Below are 19,667 nucleotides of genomic sequence, written 5' to 3'. Positions count from 1 at the left end.
GTAGTTGTCTCTTTTTCCTTCCAAACTTATTGAAAATACTCAAGAGAGATGTCAATAGCGTAAGGGAGTACATGATGAATGATGATTTCTTTTTAGAAAATAAATATGAACAATTCATCATCCATAAGTCACACAGACATGAAGTAAAATCCTTAGCATTAGTGCATATCATAGGAAAAGAGGAATATGCACTATTTAACCATTTGATCAATCATAGGAATTTACTTCTTCATATTGAGTTTATTAATCGTTACTTTAAAAACAAGTCAATATGAGAACATTTATAGCAAAGGTATGAAATAGATTCTAATGGATAAGTGCATTAATGAGAATGAGATTGAATGCATATCTTAGCCAATTTAAGTTTAACAAAGAATCTATTTCTTCACAAAGATATAATTAGAGTGAACAATCATTGATGGGAACTAAATTTAAGAGATGAGTTCTCATACCTTTGCTTTGACTTTTCTTCCTTTTGGGTGAAGAGTACCCTTTTGAGGCTTGTGGCTTTAATCTTGCACTTTCTCTCTTGTAGATTTTCATAAGTAGGCTCAAGAGAAATGTTAATAGCAACACAAGCACTAGTTTCCCTCTTTGTAAACATTTTGATAAGGAATAAAAAGTGAATTACTAAACCATGGAAGCTGTATGATATGAACTAGGTTATTCCATGATGATATTATGCTCAAATTTTAACTAGCAAAAACAAGCATAGTTAATTTAAGATTATAGGAACAAATCTAGTTCATAACATGGAGAGTGATAAAAATAGAAGAATCATATCCAATTTAAGCAATAGGTAATACGTCATATACCATTGGATTGATTTTTCTTATCATGTTAGATAGCACATCTCCAAAGAGAAACACATTCTCTAGAAGTGAGACTACTTAGGTTACTTGAAAAAAAAAAAAAAAAAAACATTAGTCTCACTATTTTAGACATAAAGAAAGATTCCCTTTTATAAGTGTCCTTAAGGATTTGAATTCCTTTCATGACACCTTATTCTTTTAAGAACATGGAATCTTTATTTATATCTAGATTATGGCAATAATAGGATAATTAAAGTAAAACATGCCATGAAGTATTTCCAACAATTTAAAAAACATGTAGATTGTCATAATATAGAATTTGATGAATACACAATCTACCATATGAGAGGAATTCTCTTCAAAGAATGATGACATAATTTTTTAAAACATCCTTAAGTGCTTTCTATTTCTATGTGACTACACAAGATATATGACAAATTAAGATAATTGCACTTAAGAATATAAATGTTACCATCCCTTGACTTTCCTCCATGTTGTAGGCTTTGATATTCCGCACATGATGATTCTTTATTTCCTACAACATTAATATCTTGCCGAGATGATATGAGTTTTGAATACAATAAACTGAAGTAACCTTGGGTCAATCTTGAATATGTAGATCATTTGAAGATTGATAGCTTGAGTTGATAAGAATTGAATTAACTCTCTCAAGCACCCCAAAGGTTCATACCATCTCCTTCTCCTACAAATCTTGTCAAGCACATTTTGGTACCCATCGCTTGATGGGTCCGTTAAGGTTAGTAAACAAAGATCTAGGAACCCAAGTGTCCTTTGTGCTAGCGCTTGGTAAACTTGTTACCTCTCTAGCACAAGTTGCAATCTTGGGTTGCCTAGTTATATATGAATCAAATGACAAGTTAGGAGTGAGATTTTTACCAATGGGACAATCTTTGCATTGATGTCCCTTCTTTCGGCATGTGTAGCATAGGCGTTTTCCAAATTTTGAAGATTTCTTCTTTCCTTGTTTGTTGCCTGCTACATGGTTAGTAAAAACCTTCTTTTCTAACCCTATGCCTTTTTGTTTTAAATGGGGACAAGATCTAAGCAAGTGTCCCTTCTTGGAGCATTTAAAACAAAGTCTATCATCCTTGTTAATAATCAAGCCATTTTTAATGTAGGGACATGACCTAATCAAGTGCCCCTCTTTAAAGCATTCACTACACCTCTTAATGTGAAGTGTGGCTTGATCATTACCTTGGATGTTACCTTTTGTGGAGGCGTGGTTGAGGCTTTTGGAGGAGGTGTTGAATTTTTTCTTTTGTTTATTCCTCTTGGCAATCCTCAAATCCTTGACATTTTCTTCAAGGGATGTAGTGCATGCCACGGTTGTTTCCGTCTCAAGCTTCTTCACCATGTGATCACGGTTATCTTGAGAAGGTTGGGTGATGCATTTCCCTTTAAGTTGTGTCAAGCTCTTCTTTAGCCTCTCATTTTCTTCTTTGAGCTTTTGATATGAATCATCATTTGTTCCTGCAGATTCTAGCTCAAAAGAAGATTTGCTTGTCGACGAACAACAAGCATTAGCACATGGTAATATAGTATCAATTTGAATACATGTGCATGAGTGAGGTTGTTGGGATTTTAAATTTTCTATCACAACCTCATGAGCAATGTTTAATATGATATGATCATCTATAAGATTTTCATGAGAACATAGAAGCATATCATATTTATTTTGAAAAGCTAGATTTTCAATTTTTAGCTTTTCTATTTGGTCCTTAAGCAAGGTATTCCTATTTACTAATTGAGCGATACAATGTAAAGCGTTATCTTGCTCAATTGAAATAGTTTCATACCTTTGGACCAAATCAACATGAGAGCACTTTAGCTCCTCATGTTCTTTAGTCAACTCGTCAAGGTGTTGCATCTTTATGGAGAGAATATCTTCTAGCCTTTGACGAGCTTCGCTTTGTTCTCTCGCTCTTTCTAGAAGTTTGCGCATGACCGCCTTATCTTCTTGGCTTAGGCGAGCGTAGAGATGCACAAAGCTTCTTTCTTCCTCCTCATCCTCATTGGTGCTTCCGCTATCATTTTCATTAGCCACACAACACATGTGGGAATCAAAATGGGAAGACAAACCTTTTGGAGAGGTGGATTCATCGTTTGGTCTCCATCGTTCATTTTCTCCTTCTTCCTTGCAAGGGTTAGTATCACAAAAACTAAAGGAAGTAGAGGCATCAAATGAATTATTATGTTTGGACTCATCAAACTTGATTTTAATTCTAGTCCAAATATCATGCGCATCGGGAATGGATTCGTCATAGTTTGATATGAAGGCACGATAATCTTCTTTGCTAAGAGAATTGTTTAAGATGTCAAAAGCTAGGTAGTTTAAGCGATAACATCTTTGATCCTCCTCGGAATTAATTTTTCCATTAAAACTAGAGGGAAAAATACTCTTGTCAATAATTTGTTCTAATTGAGGATGTATGGTTCTAAAGGCATTTATCACACTAGTAGACCATGAATCATAATTAGAACAATCATCAAGTAATATCTCAAGAGTTACCTCCTTTTGAGTTGCGTTCGTTGGAGGAGTCTTCTTGTTCTTTTGGGATCTTCTACGAGCCATCACTTCGAGTTGTTAGACTCAAGATGAAGTGCCTAGCTCCGATACCAATTGAAAGTCGCCTAGAGGGGGGGTGAATAGGCGGAACCTGAAAATTAAAACTTTATCCCCCAACTAGATCCCTTGATTAGTGGTTAGAACAAGATATACAAATATCGGAGAATAGAAACTAAGTTCTTGCTTGAAAGGAGTATTGCTAAATAATGCGGGAGAGATAAATCAATACAACTAATAAGTTATAGAATAACAAAGCAAGAACCCTTAGATGAGAAGAGCACTAGAACAAGTTCTTTCTTGCAACGTGTTGCTTCACTAAATGGAAATTTAACTTGAAGCAATACCAAATGAAATTAGCAAATAATGGTGCAAGAAAACTTAGAGCAAGGGAAAGCAAACAAATCACAAGCAATAAACACAATGGACACGGGTGATTTGTTTTACCGAGGTTCGGCCCTCGAAGGCCTAGTCCCCGTTGAGGAGTCCACTTAAGGACGGGTCTTTTTCAACCCTTTCCCTCTCTCCCCCGATCACACAAGGATCGGTGAGCTCTTCTTCTTCTCAAGGATCACTCTCGATCCCACAAGGACCACCACAATCTTTGGTGTCTCTTGCTAGCTTTTACAAGCCTCCAAAACTTTGGAGGAAGTTCAATGGGAGTCAAAGCTCCACGCGCAAATGAACACAAAAGATGTAGCACACACTATCTCTCAATGAATCTCACAAGGCACTAATGCTAAACACAAATGAGTAGCTCTCTTTTGCTCGCTCTCTCTTTTGTGGCACTTGTGTTGGTTGTAGTGGTCTAGATCTTGTGTATAGGATTGATCAATGAATATATGTGGATGGGAGGGCTTGAGTATGTCAACTAGATGACTTGGAATGTTGCTTGGGCTCCCTCACCTTGAAGTGGCCGGTTGGGGTGGTATTTATAGCCCTCAACCACCCATATAGCCGTTGGGGCGCATCTGCCAGAAATTGCACTGGCGGACGGTCCGCGGCTAGGGCCCGGACGGTCCGCGACCCTCCAACGGTCGATTCTGACATCTTCAACGGATACTTCTGACAGATCAACGGTTAGATCAACGGCTATCTGCCTCGGTGACACCACGCGGACGGTCCGCCCTTAGTCCGGACGGTCCGCGCCAGCTATATAATTCCTTTTGCTCAACTTGTCACCTTCGGGCTGAACCAGGTCTTCACCTGCGGACTGTCCGCAAATTATAGCCGGACGGTCCGCGCGTTGTAGCTGGACGGTCCGTGGTTTACTCGGACTGTCCCTGATTTATAGTTCCTGGTCGAAGTCAAAGCGGTGACGCGGACGGTCCGCCGCAAGGGCCCGGACGGTCCGCGCGTGGTCTCGGACGGTGCTTGCTCTTCCATCGGACGGTCCGCAGTAGAGACACATGTTCTTGCATTGGTTCTGTCCGAGGTTTATTTAGGTGTCGCGGACGGTCTGCCGCAAAGACCCGGACGGTCCGCGCTTGGCCTGATTTTCCAAAAAGCTTCTCCTGTCCGGAATAATCTACGGTATTCCGGACAGTCGATTTAGTATAGTTGTAGATGAACCTTTGGCACCTGTAGAGCATATAATCTAGAGCAAACTAGTTAGTCCAATTATTTGTGTTGGGCAATTCAACCACCAAAATTATTTAGGAAAAGGTTTGAGCCTATTTCCCTTTCACCTTTTTTCCCTTGCCATGAGGCAGGTGTGGTGCTCATTGGGGAAGAGGGCCGACTTGTTGAAGGCGGTGGCGGCGAGTCCTTCGTTGTCGGAGTCGGACGACTAACAATCCGAGTCCCACTCCTTACCAAGGTGTGCCTTGCCCTTAGCTTTCTTGTAAGCCTTCTTCTTTTCCCTCTTGTTCCCTTGTTCCTGGTCACTATCATTATCGGGACAGTTAGCGATAAAATAACCAATCTTACCACATTTGAAGCATGAGCGCTTCCCCTTCGTCTTGGTCTTGTTTGGATGCTCCTTGCGACCCCTTAGTGTCGTCTTGAATCGCTTGATGATGAGGGCCATTTCTTCATCATTAAGCCCGGCCGTCTCAATTTGTGCCACCTTGCTAGGTAGCGCCTCCTTGCTTCTCGTTGCTTTGAGAGCAATGGTTTGAGGCTCTTGGATTGGGCCATTCAACGCATCGTCAACGTATCTTGCCTCCTTGATCATCATCCGCCCGCTTACGAACTTTCCAAGGATCTCCTCGGGCGTCATCTTTGTGTACCTAGAATTCTCACGAATATTGTTCACAAGATGTGGATCAAGGACAGTAAACGACCTTAGCATTAGGCGGACGACGTCGTGGTCCGTCCATCGCGTGCTTCCATAGCTCCTTATTTTGTTGACGAGGGTCTTGAGCCGGTTGTACGTTTGAGTTGGCTCCTCGCCCCTGATCATTGTGAATCTCCCAAGTTCGCCCTCCACCAACTCCATCTTGGTGAGCATGGTGACGTCGTTCCCCTCATGTGAGATCTTGAGGGTGTCCCAAATCTTCTTGGCGTTATCCAAGCCGCTCACCTTATGGTATTCATCCCTGCACAATGATGCTAGAAGAACAGTAGTAGCTTGTGCATTTTTGTGAATTTGCTCGTTGATAAACATGGGACTATCACTACTATCAAATTGCATTCCACTCTCTACTATCTCCCATATGCTTGGATGGAGAGAGAACAAGTGACTACACATTTTGTGACTCCAAAATCTGTAGTCCTCTCCATCAAAGTGAGGAGGTTTACCAAGTGGAATGGAGAGTAAATGAGCATTTGTATTTTGCGGAATACGAGAATAATCAAAAGAAAAGTTTGAATTGATCGTTTTCTTTTTCTCGTAGTCGATGTCGTCATCCTTTTGGGAAGAGGAAAATTCATCGCTGTCGTAGTAGACTATCTCCTTGATGCGCCTTGTTTTCTTCTTCCTCCCGTCTTTTCTTTTGTGGGCCGAGCCTGAGTCAGTAGGCTTGTCATCCTTTGGATCATTGACGAAGGACTCCTCCTTATCATTGACCACCATCCCCTTGCCCCTAGGATCCATCTCTTCGGGCGATTAGTCCCTTTCTTGAAGAGAACGACTCTGATACCAATTGAGAGCACCTAGAGGGGGGTGAATAGGTGATCCTGTGAAACTTGAAACTTAATGCCACAAAACTTTGTTAGGAGTTAGCACAATAAAGCCAAGTGGCTAGAGAAGAGTTCTTGCAAGACACGATAACCATAAGAAGATCAATCACAGATAGACACAGTGGTTTATCCCGTGGTTCGGCCAAGTCCAACACTTGCCTACTCCACGTTGTGGCGTCCCAACGGACGAGGGTTGCAATCAACCCATCTCAAGCGGTCCAAAGACCCACTTGAATACCACGGTGTTTTGCTTTGTTTACTTTATCTCGCTCGCGAGGAATCTCCACAACTTGGAGCCTCTCGCCCTTACACTTTGATGTTCACAAAGAAGCACGGAGTAAGGGAGGGATGAGCAACGCACACAAGACACAAAATCAGAGCGACAATACGCACACAAGTCACAACACGAGCTCTCAACACAACTCAAAGAGTTCTCTACTCAAATGGAGCTCTAGTTGCTATCACAAAGAATCGAATGCGCGGAATTAAAGTCTTGGTGCTTAGGAATGCTTAGAGAATGCTTGATGTTTTCCTCCATGCGCCTATGGGTCCCTTTTATAGCCCCAAGACAGCTAGGAGCCGTTGAGAGCAATTCAAGAAGGCAATTCTTGCCTTCTGTCGCCTGGCGCACCGGACAGTCCGGTGCACCACCGGACACTGTCCGGTGCGGATCTCCTTCCTTATTTGGCGAAGCCGACCGTTGGCACTTGGGAGCCGTTGGCGCACCGGACACTGTCCGGTGCACACCGGACAGTCCGGTGCCACTTCTGACCGTTGGCTCCTGCCACGCGTCGCGCGCGGATTCCGCGGCCGACCGTTGGCCCGGCCGACTGTTGGCTCACCGGACAGTCCGGTGCACCACCGGACAGTCCGGTGATTTATAGCCGTACGCCGTTAATTACTTCCCGAGAGCAGCCAGTTGACAGTCGCTGGCCTGGCGCACCGGACACTGTCCGGTGCACCACCGGACAGTCCGGTGCACCCAGACTGAGCTGTCTTTGGCTGAACAAAGCCATCTCTTTTCCAACTTAATTTCTCCTGTTTACAACACTTAGACACAATACATTAGTCTCTAAAATAATGTACTAAGTCATAGAAACATACCTTTACCCTTGATTTGCACTTTGTCCATCACTTTGCATAAGTCCACTTGTGTTGGCACTTAATCACCAAAATACTTAGAAATGGCCCAAGAGCACATTTCCCTTTCACCTATAATTTCTCACCTTTGGCATTAAGCACTAAAACTGAGACGATGACCATTATTATTGTGCGGAGATATAGATAGCCAAATGGGTCGTGTCTGGCGGGCCGGCCCGAGGCACGACCCATTTAATAGTTCCTGGTCCAGCCCTGCACGAGCATCGTACCGTGCTTGGGCCGTAGCCTCGGTCCGTAGTGCTGGCCCGACACGACTTTATTTTTTTTATTTTACAAAAAAATTGTATATACATATGTATAATTTATATTTAATATAAAAACATTTGAACATGATGTTCTACTGGTTATATAGCTTCAGGCCTGCAGCAGGATAATTTGAAATAGTTGAAATTGGTGATTTAATATAATAGAGATAGAGATAGAGAAGAGAGAAGAGACATATGATACCAAAAACAATCAATTATGGATCGATTGTTGTGATGTGACACAGTAATTTATATTTTGTATATTATATAATTGGGATATTATATATGAAAAATAGAATACCCCGACTAAAAACAGTTGGAAAAACACTTATGATGTCCCGTCTAGTTTCACATTTACTAAAATTAACAAGAAGTATATAAATATAAATTCGGACAGATCAATGTAGAGATCCATTATCCCCTCCAAGCTTAACTCGGGCGCGAGTAAGACGTCTTTTTCCTTTTTTTTTTCTAATCCAGACATCTGTGCGTGGATTCCGAGGTTCCGAAATCCATAGCCGCAGGACGAACCACGTATAAGGAATGGGAGAGAAAGAATAATCTAAATAATATTAACTATTGAATTTGAGTGAGTATGAAAGAAAGATTATCCAGCAATCTGAACTATTGATTTTAAGGTTGTGTTATGACTGGGTGCAATTCATTTGGTAAATTGGGATAAAGTTATAGGTAACGAGGGTAATTTAATTAGACGTGTTTTACAAATTTGAAACCGGTGGGAAGAACGTGATGGGCCAAGAAAACCCAACTACATCACAGCGTCCAGCCCACCCTGGCCTGACACGCTCCCTCCGCGGCTATATGGCCTGTTTGGTTCAGCTTTTTTCTGACCAGCTTTTCTGAAAATCTAGCTGTGGAGAGAATCTGGCTGTGAGGAGAATCTAAGTATCATTACGATTACGTGTGGAGGAAGATAAAATTGTCCATGGGGCTTAGAATCTATAAAGTGGCGGATTACTACTATTGCGACGACTCAACCGATTATATGTTTATGTTGATTTTGAATGGTTTTTACCTAAACGAATTTTATAAAAGCTGGCTGAAAAGCTGAGTGTTTGGCAGTCCGCAACAGCTTTTGATGGCCAGAAGCTGTAAAAAGCCGAAACAAACAGGTGCATAGAAAGCCCTCGAGGCCCCAGTCCATTCCCTAATAATCGGCTATCCTGTCAGTTTCCCTCTCCCCTCCCGAAACCGGATTCCGTACCGAATCTGGTCTCGCCTTGGAGCCGAGGTTGCACGCGGTTCGTCCTGCGGCCATGGAGGACGAGGAGCACGAGGTGTACGGACAGGAGATCCCTGTTGACGGCGAGGACGTCGACATGTCCGCCGGCGACGACGCGACCAAGGTACCGCTCGACGCCCATTCACACCCGACGCCGCTTCCTCGTCGCCCAAACCCTAGCGGTGGTACTGACCCCTCCCATGCGCAGCTTCAGGAGCTCGATGAGATGAAGCGCCGGCTCAAGGAGATGGAGGAGGAAGCCGCCGCGCTCCGCGAGATGCAGGCTAAGGTCGCCAAGGATATGCAAGGTTCGGAACCCTTCCTCCCCCGTCTTCGCAGCTTTCGTCGTATTAGTGATTAGAGATCTGCATCTCAATTCTCAAGAAGTGTTGTTGCGCAAAACATTTGCGTTGGCTTGCAGCTGCTTAGATAGTTGAGACTTGAGAGTTAGCTGACTGTTGGGCAAATTATGGGTTATCTGTTCCTCTCCCCGTAGATTATCCATCCTGGTGGATAATATTGAATGGGTACAGATAACACGTGGATAATCACTGGCCACCTGGTTCTTGTGCCGCCCTTGAGCAAAGAGTCAAAGACGCCTACCGGCACCCTGGTTATCAGCAAGAGGGAGGAAGCCAACCCATCCATCTCCGAGATGGATGGCAACGGCGGTGCGGCAACATCTTCCTCGACGCAGCCAGTGGCGGATCTAGCAAAAGTATATAGGGGGTGCTGAATAAAACACTCTAAAAAAGGTTGCATCACTTGCAGAGATGTTCTTGAGTCTGTGAGGTGAAGACATGCCTAGCTACAATGAAACATAGAAATGGCATACAACTTTTACTAGCAGAAAGGGTAAACTCATCTTATGTTGATACAGGAAACAGGCAAGACATTTTACTGCCTATGCCTCTACCAGTTTCTAGGTTCAAGTATTCTCTAATAATCTAATCAGAAGCACTAGTTGTTTATTCTAAGATGACAGTAACCCCTGAAATCAAAGAGAGAGAGAAAAGAATGCAATATTGCAGGCAATGGATCGACAAGCAAACTTGAAATAAGAAGGCAGATCCATGAACTAAGCTGCCTGCTGGCAGCTGCTCGCTTAACCGAGCAGCTTCTTGACGACCAAGGAATATGGCATCCTTGTCACTGATCTTGGTGCCCTGGTGGCATAGTTCTTAAGGTGGTAAGGCGAGACAATGCGTTGGACCAGCAAAACAGGAACATGGAGGAGGAAGAAAACGAAACAAAAAGAAGGAAAAAAGAAGGGAGTAGGAGGCCCAGCCCACTAGCCAGCCCATATAATCCTTCGCCCGGTTGCCCTCGGTTGCCTCTCTCCTCCATGATTCAGCCACCGGTGGCCTTCTCCCCCACGATTCGCTGCTGCCGCTGATTGAGCTGCCGCCACCTCCTCTGATCCGACTGTCGCTGCCCCCGATTTGGCCGCCGCCTTGATTCGGTACCCCCTTCTCCTTCCCCTCTGCCCTTTGTCCTCTTGCTGATTCTTACCTAGGCGACGGGGACGCCTTGGATCTTCTGGACTCCTAGGCGACACCTTTAAAACAGTGCCTGGTAGTATGACTTGAGGTAGTATTTGAACCTGTAGGGACCAGGGGAGGCCAGAGCCACTATGACCTCCCTGGCCGGCACCACCATGGCGTCAGCCCTGGGGTTGTAGAACACGCCCCCGAACAGCCGCAGCCTGTGGCCCCCAGCTGTGACACAGTGCGTGTTGCTCTGATTGGCGCTGTCGCTGATCACCTAGATCTGGTCCCTGTTGTTGACGAAGAGCCTAACGAATAATACCCGCTTTTATCCTACCCATACCCAAAACAGAATGGAGAATCCATAACCTACCCCAACACTACGGGTACGGGATTGGATGTGAGCAGTGGGTATCTACTGCCATCGTTACTGATCGAGTTTGATATTGGAAGCTATATGATCTCCTGTGATAACTGTTTCTGTTGATGTGCGGATACTACAACTGTCCTCACTCTTCGCTTGCCTCCTCCGTGACTTCACTCGCCACCTCTGCCGCCACCTGCCATTCACTCCCCCAGCCAGCGCCGCTCTGGATCTGCCGGCGCACCACCTATCTTCCTCCTCCCCCTTAGAGGATGCAGTGCCCTCTGCCTGGCGCTTAAGCGCGCTAGGCAAGCGCCTAATAGTGTCATGTGGAATGCTGTGCTGTAATATAGCTATATAATCATCCATTTGTTAGTTCTCTAACACAACCAATAATCGATCTTTTTCTGTATGTGTAGATCCCAATGCAACCACATCTGAAAACAAAGAGGAGATGGATTCTCGGTCGGTATTCGTTGGAAATGTAAGTTTTATTGGCTCTTTATGCAAATTAAGGGAACTTATGTATAGTTCAATGGGTATATGATATTATTGGGGGGAGGGGGGAGGGGTAATATTATATCGATTTTCACTTTCCAGTGAATATTATGTTTGTTTGGCTGTGCTCCACTAGAAACCCAATTTCTATAAAAATGTGATCAAACCAGCAATAAAGCATGGGATCACATTGTGTTAGTTTGCAGTTCATTTGTAAAAGTTCCATTTCATTGAACAAGTGCACATATGATCGCATTTTTATCATATATTTTTCTATTTTTTCCCCTCCTTTGTGTTGATTGAACAATGGCAATGGTCGCAGGTTAGTCTGCTGTCATCAAGCCTTTCTATCAAAGTTTTGGCATCTGGTTCAGTTTCAGCACAAGTTCTAGTGTTAGCTTCGTGGGGGAAAGAAAAAAAAGAAGGAAAAAAAATCCAAGAAAGTTCTTGAAAAAAGAAAGAAAAATAGAAAAACAATTTGAAAAAGCAAAAAAAAAAGTATACAAAAATGGAAAAAAAATAGTGATGATGTCATAGGCTAGGAATTATCCCCCAGGGTAGCCAGCAGAGAATGGGTCAGGCACATTCATGGTACTGATGTGGAGTGATATCATTAGCCATTTACTGGCAATAGCATGTAAGTTTGATCTCATATTTTTGCTGAGCATATTGAGATTGTTATATGCTTCTGTAGATGTTCTCTCTGTTATCTTACACTTGACATCTTTTGCAATTTATATATTTCATTAATCCTCTTTTACACTGAAGAATTTTTTATTTGGGACCTTTACTGTCCAGAAACCATCCATTAGTTAGCCTTGTGTGATCCTTCAATATTCTCGTCCCTACAATCCCTAAATTATCCTTTTTTCTTTATTGGCAAGTTGATTATGTTTCATAGTATAAAGTATAAACATAGTGGGGTGTTAAATCATATCAATAATCTGCCTGTGTTACGATAGATGAATTCACTATTGCAGGGATGACAAATACTTCCGTTGACGTTACACGGTTAATAATTTGATCAATTGGATTCTACGAAATTTTACCCACTACTATGGACCCTCCTATTCATGCCATAAAAATGTCAAGTATTGGAGAAGATAGAAATTTGTATTGATAGATATATACTAGAGTCGAATACTAGTAAAGGATCACATTGCTTTTTAGTCATTGTATATTATGTTTGTGGTGTATATTGACAATGTAACTGGTCTTTGGTTGTAATTTAGCTTGTTTTATGAATGCACAACCTATATGTTTATCATGCTCTGGACCCATCAATTTTCAGCTGATGTAGTGTAAATACACATTTCTTTTTTGAGAGCAAAGCATTACACATGTTTCTGACATGTTGAAGATGCTAAGTAGATGTGTACTTCAGTGAAAATTGTTGAACATTAACTTTTGATGCCCTTAAATCATAGTTTTTAAGGTGTCCGTAAGGCGATGCTTAAGCGTCGCCTAAGCGGTAAGGCGAGGGTGACTCGCCTGGCCTAAGAGCTCTCCTTAGCCCGCCTTAGCTCGCTTTAGCGTCGCCTAGGCGGTAAGGCGATGGTGGCTCGCCTCATCTCGCCTTACCGCCTTAAAAAATTATGCCTTAAATTGAATTGGTAATTTTGATACGAATTTGCTTTGTTTTGCAGTGGCCTGTGGTAATTAGAGGTTACAATGGGCTCTAAATTTTACACTATAAGATTTTAAGGACCGGATCGGATTAGGATCGGGCCTTATTTCTATTCATTTTTGAACTAAAATTTATTTAGGGCCCTACCATTTTATGAAGAAGCATTTGGATTGCGATCCATTACCACCCCTAGTGGTAATGTGGATTCATTAATTTGTTCATTTTGTGACCACCTTTGAGCATTTATTGAAACAATTTGAGGGACTGCTGATTATCCTAGTTGGAACATACTTTGGGCCACCAAACCTGATTGTGCAGTTTTATAATCAAACTGATGAATCTTTACAAATTTGAGTTAGCTCTGGACTTCGGTTCAGCTAATATCTCATATGATTTAGAGCAGCTGACTCCAATACTATTTTTGTTTATGTGAGCAGAGACATGTTATTAATGCACCGACCTATTAGTTGTTTCAAATGAATTATGTATTAGTTGTCTGCAAAAGTTTAGGTTCGAAGTTTTATTTGTATATATGTCTATTTGTCAGCTGTTTGGTTATTGAAATATGTAACATTACAAGTATGCTCAGTTTCGGTGTAATGGCAACTACAGGTTGACTATGCATGCACTCCAGAAGAAGTGCAGCAGCATTTCAATTCTTGTGGAACTGTTAACAGAGTGACAATCCTGACTGACAAGTTTGGGCAACCAAAAGGTTTTGCTTATGTGGAATTTGTTGAAGTTGAAGCTGTTCAGGAAGCTATTAAGTTGAATGAATCAGAATTGCATGGTCGCCAGCTCAAGGTGTGAATCTTTTTTTTTTTTTGCTTTTTACTAAGAACATCAACATCCAATGGGTGCTTTGTATCCCATTTTGCATCCATATCTGGACTCCTCGAGCAGCCGGTGGCATGTTGACATTATGTTTTTTTTCTCATCAGGTGGCACCGAAGAGGACTAACGTTCCTGGGATGAAGCAACCCCGCGGTCGAGGTTTCAATCCATACCGGCCATATGGTTATAGTCCTTATGGTTATGGCTATGGCTACGGGTGAGTTGTTGCTTCTTTGATCAGCATTTGACTCTGAAAACAAGAAGAGCATAATGTTGATCATTTCGTTTCATTTATTTTTACTGATGCAGGAGATTCCCCAGATTCCGCCGCCCGCGAAGACCTTATTTTTGAAGCTCGTATGTCCATATGGTTTGCAGAACATGGACGATGAGACGGCTTGACCTTATATTCCCGCGTCCTATTACTTCATAGCTTATTCGGGATGTTCTCAGACATGTTATTCCCATATTGACGATGCTTAAGATTTGTACTGTATTGTTTCAGTGACAGTTACGCAAAACGATTATGATCTAGTTACGCGGAAAGGTACTGTTGTGACGCTGCTTGGGGTGATGTGCTCAGCTAACACATATATTCAAGGCAAACGACAGATCGAATTCGATAAAATTGTTGAGAACTACGTTACCACGGATCACCAGATCCGCTCCCTTCCCTCCCGTCAGCAGTAGAGGCGCAAGAAGATGTAGAGAACCCGTCTCCCTTCCCATAAGCACGACAGAGGAAACACACGAGACACTGGATATAAGGTTGGGCCTCTGGCCTCTTTCTGATCTCTGTATTATGAAGGGGTGTACATGTTCCTTATATAGAGATGTGAGACCCCTCAGGGGCAAAGTCGGTATTTGCCCACATAACCCTAACTAGGGTTACTTAACACTCCCCCTTGGGCGAATACCGCGACCAACACATGCCTCTTTAAAACTCCGAAAAACCCAGTGGGAAAAATATGGAGAAAGAATGCATGGTGGTACAAATTGCTTTTGCACTTTGTTGCCTCGTTAAAAACCTCATGTGAGAAACTTCAAGAAAACTCACCAAGGGAAAAAGAGTACAACAACTGTCATCGAGACAGATTTCGATCCTCTGGGATCTAGATTCTATCGAATCTCCTATAAGGGCTAACTTTAGAAATGTGCTCCCCCCTGATCCTTGCAAAATCGTATCAATAAGGCAAAACATCTTCTTCTAGAAGTATATGCACATAAAGATTTAACAAACGGATTGCATATCATTGCAAGGACTATTTCAGTAACTTTACCTCTACTCACTTCTAGGATATACGAGGTAAGGGCACGTATCAACATAAATAAGCCACTTTGACTGATGGTGCTCGATCGACTGGATCTATATATTTGATAGAAAGTTCCATAAAGGTTCACATATTGATCATCAAGCTCACGCCTTCAGGGCATAGAATATGACATTTATTGTCTCACGATTGTGATCAATATAAGCATTCGCTCCCCCTGACGATGACATCTGTCAAAGTCGTTATCCCTCATAACACAAGCATATTCTTCAAGATATATGTCTCATTGTTCATCTGGAATAACGAGAATGGATGAGGTTGGGGTGCTATCATTTTCTATCTTACACCACAAATTATACATAGTTGTGCAAAGCAAATAACATGTCCTTCAATAGGACTTAGGGGATTATATAGTTGCAATAGTACATATTCTAAATATGACACATCGCTCCAGGCGTTCATCCTTTGCAACATCTATGATGGTGTCACAAAAGTCCATTAAAGATCGTAATCCATCAGGGATTTTTCATCGAGTAGATATATCATTATAGTCTGTCATTCTGGCACAATGGGGATATTTTGCCAGTAACACTTAAACCATATAGGTTTATGCCATCGTGGCTTTAGAGGATACCGTAATTCCACATCTAGTGGAAAATACCATGAGTAAAGATCGTGGAATGCACATGTGCTTATTCGGTGAACTTCAAGTCCTTTGGTACCTCATCTTATTCCTTTTCGGGTCTGTATGGGTCTTTATCCCTTTATAGGGATTATAAAACTTTTGTGTTCAACACAGACTTTGTTTCTTCTGGAAATGTTCCATCTAGGAACTATAATCTCAACTAGGAGATATTCTCTCTACACAGGAGAGTGCTCATTCCTCAGGAATATATTATCCAGTATGAGATTTATATGTTGCATATTTATAATTCAAAGATATGAGTCCTCTTAGGATCTCATGACGGATCTTCAGAATCCTATTAACTGCATATTTTAATTCATGCCATTTGCCAGATATATTACATAGCGGAACAGTGTTTATTCAACACATACGTGGGATGGGTCTCTCACAAGACCACTTGAACCATCGCATTCACCACACATTATTTCAATAGTGCCCATAAATATCCGAACTTCAAGCTCGTGACTTTCATTTTGCGATTATTGGTTCAGCCTCGATTGCATTTATAAATGACCCGATAAGAGAGCTTAAAGCACTCATGCCTAGGACTTTGTTTTGGATCCGTTTGCAATCTATAGAGGCAAGATAGGTGTCGACACATTTGTCTCCCACATTTAATAATGATCTCCACCATTTCCCAAAACGAAAGATTCATTGTTCCGTATTCCTAGCATAATGATATTGCGCGCATTGCTAGGAACTTCATCATCAAGATGAACCTCTTCATGAGGCAAATCACCATCAGGGTGAATTAATCGGAGGAAAGTTATCACAGACCATGTGAATCTGCAGTCAGAACATATGCTTTGACTAAGGCTGATGGATCATATCCGCAGGCGTCCCCGCAGAATAGATCAAATACCAATAAGTCAAATGTGGATATGATATTAATCCCGGGTATATCCACATCTACATCAGGTAGAAGCATTCAGACCAATATGGTTACTCCTCAACGATTTCTGGCAAACTCCATATACATAGGAGTACACACTAAACGACAAGTTTAGTTTGGTTTTTGTGCGTTTTATAGAATATTGAGGCATTACATTATATGGGCATTCCTCCCCCTAATGCCGAGATGTTTTAAAAGCATACAGATAAAATCCCCAACCACAATCATCCAGTTGTGGCCAATGTATGTTATTGTGGTGATTTATTTGGGAAATCTTACGCACATTACAGATCAGGGTTTTATGCAGTGAGCTTTGGACTTAGATTAATGTAGTGGCATGAATACTACATATTTTTCCTTAAATATGAAGGGTTAGTCTCAACATCCAGCGAGACACGCAACAACAAGTTGCTTCGTGGTTACAATTCTGCAAACTTATTGTTATTACTACCAAATGCATAGTCAATCATTAAGATTTATACTGATATGTGCAACACCATTTTATCCATAAGGGTCCTTCAGGGGCTCATGCATACCATTCGTCGTTTGGAGTCATTAGTTGACTTCAGATCAACAAGTAAAATGACCATCAGGGTCTAACACTCACAAAGACATTCACTGGTTGCATTGTGCGTTTAAGCACATAGGAAAACATGTGTGTAGATAATGGTAGTAAAGTGCACGACATCAGGCCAATGCTGCCAAGCAAATATTTTATATGCATAGATGTATAGTCCAGCTCGTTTTTATCACTGCCCATGGTTTACCCAATTACTCATACTGTTCTGAAATTGGGTATAGATTTATGCAACATTCTTAGGTATAATAATTTTGAGAGAGAACTTATAACAATAGTCAATTATTAATGGTGTTGCCAGCAGGGCAAATATTTCTCCTCATATTATATACCAACTTGTTCTATAAAGCATTATTTCGATCTCTTCATTGTTCAGCAAAAAGAGAAGCTTTGGAATAGAACAGACAAGGCCAAGAATTCATTTTTATCTGGGAAAATCACCATATAACTAGCTTTTCATGAAACAAATGATGATAACTGCTTGGCAAGAATGAAACAAGACTGGTATCCGCCTAGGATCCGTCTTCAACAACAAATAGTACTGCTCTCATACGAAGAAATCATCAGGAGTAGAGAGGATACAACAGGTCTCTACAAGATCTTCATATTTCGATCACAAATTATCATCACTAGTAGTCTAGTGGTCAAGACATATGACTCTTCTGGCTCCGAGGACCAAGGACATGTTAATGTCTAATTTAGCTTCAAGCTCTGTGGTGATGTGGGATTTCATAGTTATTTGTCTACTCTTCTCACTTCTGGTAGATCGGAGGTAGATAATGGTAAGCATGCCAAAGGGTGGAATTCAGTTTAGTTCGGCTACCTAAACCCCAGGTATGTGTCCATTCAGGACCGACCTTTACCATTTAGCTTACAGTGTACATCAAACTTGTCAAAGGACTATCCTGAGTCAATTCAGTGACTATAAGTATTTACAATTCCGAGATATGTATGCGACACAAGCATAGAGGTCCTAGATAGAACGAGTAAAGTGGTTCGACGGGAACACACTATGGTTTTACACCAACACAGTAAATTTTTTCTCAAAATAACCTCTCGGTATACTCGCAACTTTGTGTTGCTGGCGTTTACATGTCCTTTTATCTCATAGTTTGCTTCATGTCATTTAGCGACAAAGAGAGCAATGTGCTAACATCTGGTTGAGCAATGTATGGCTGAGATTTAGTCTTAAATCATTTAGTAAGGCCTTTTGCTTACTAATAGAATCCCAATTTGTGATGTCTTATATGCCAAAAAGGCTTCCATGCATTATATTATATATCTTCGGGTTACTTCGGGTAAAACTTTATGCATGAGATGAGAGCAGAGATTTAACTTATCTGTGTTTCATCGTATTTCGATTTAATTTCCCAGATTTAATATAGTTGTTATGGCCACTTGGCGATATATATAAATATATGATGCCACACAACACAATCAAATAAAATATATAATCAAACAAAATTATTTACGGAGGTTGCGCGTAATGTGACTTCAGGGGCTTGAACAATCCACCATAATCCACACGAATACAAGCTCAAGTGTATCCGGCGTTAATGCGTGTGCAGCCATCAGGGCTAGGACAACACAACAAGCCTTCATAACAAACGCAACAGACGCAGTTGTGACTCGATAGTCGGGGTACAAGACAAGTCCACGCAACGTGCGCAATAGGCGCAATTGTGGCTCGCGGCAGACAGATAATGCCTACAGGGCATGCGAAAAATACGCGACTCAGCGATGGCGGTCTGACTCAACGGGAGCGATCCAATTAATGGAGAGCGCGACATAGCAATCACATGACGCAGCCAAGTTCGAACGGCACAAATACTGCGTCGTGTTGCCAGGGCGCAGTCAATATTCAGCTAATGCCATAACTCAGCCGATTACCAACGCAGCCTGATCGGCGTGTCTGAGTACGCATTATACAATTTAATCGCTCGACTTGAGTCCAAAACACTCAACACATCATAAATATTTAGAGCGTATAAAAATGCTCAACATAGTCTTCACATGCATTTTTCTACTAATTATTTACTGCGAGAAATAATTGATTAAGAAAGAAACTGTAATATAAAACAAGTATTTATTCTATTTTTATTTGCAACGTAGAATAAATAGAATTAATAGCATATGTTTTATATATTTTTTGTTTTTTTTTTCTCAGCCACACGTCACGACCTGCGCCCAGCATTTTTTTTCCTCCTAACTCCCAGCCGGATGACCCGCTCGTGCATGCATGATAGGTGCGCATGGCCGCATGG

At 41.7% G+C, this 19,667-nt stretch overlaps 1 protein-coding gene across 2 annotated transcripts; it reads left to right on the top strand.

Annotated features, from left to right (window-relative positions):
• Positions 1–9,069: 9,069 nt before the first annotated feature.
• On the top strand, positions 9,070–14,538 carry LOC100283584 (polyadenylate-binding protein 2). Of its 2 annotated transcripts, NM_001156485.2 has the most exons (6): positions 9,082–9,292; positions 9,377–9,476; positions 11,439–11,503; positions 13,757–13,948; positions 14,086–14,195; positions 14,288–14,495. In NM_001156485.2, the coding sequence occupies exons 1-6, from the start codon at positions 9,203–9,205 to the stop codon at positions 14,328–14,330; spliced, it is 600 nt and encodes a 199-aa protein (NP_001149957.2). In that variant the 5' UTR covers positions 9,082–9,202; the 3' UTR covers positions 14,331–14,495. The 2 variants fall into 2 exon arrangements, with proteins under 2 accessions (XP_008658656.1, NP_001149957.2); XM_008660434.4 differs by having other exon boundaries at positions 9,070–9,476; positions 14,288–14,538.
• The last annotated feature ends 5,129 nt before the right edge of the window (positions 14,539–19,667 follow it).

Source organism: Zea mays, chromosome 9, assembly GCF_902167145.1.
Source record: "Zea mays cultivar B73 chromosome 9, Zm-B73-REFERENCE-NAM-5.0, whole genome shotgun sequence".
Lineage (NCBI taxonomy): Eukaryota > Viridiplantae > Streptophyta > Magnoliopsida > Poales > Poaceae > Zea > Zea mays.
This window is presented reverse-complemented; position numbering and strand designations above follow the sequence as displayed.

What these genes read in the sequence shown, in the direction of transcription:
- LOC100283584 (XM_008660434.4), top strand. Translation starts at nt 9,203, where the DNA reads ATGGAGGACGAGGAGCACGAGGTGTACGGACAGGAGATCCCTGTTGAC. An exon ending in GGTCGGTATTCGTTGGAAAT is followed by an intron (nt 11,504 to 13,756) that starts GTAAGTTTTATT and finishes TGGCAACTACAG; the next exon opens with GTTGACTATGCATGCACTCC. An exon ending in TGCATGGTCGCCAGCTCAAG is followed by an intron (nt 13,949 to 14,085) that starts GTGTGAATCTTT and finishes TTTTCTCATCAG; the next exon opens with GTGGCACCGAAGAGGACTAA.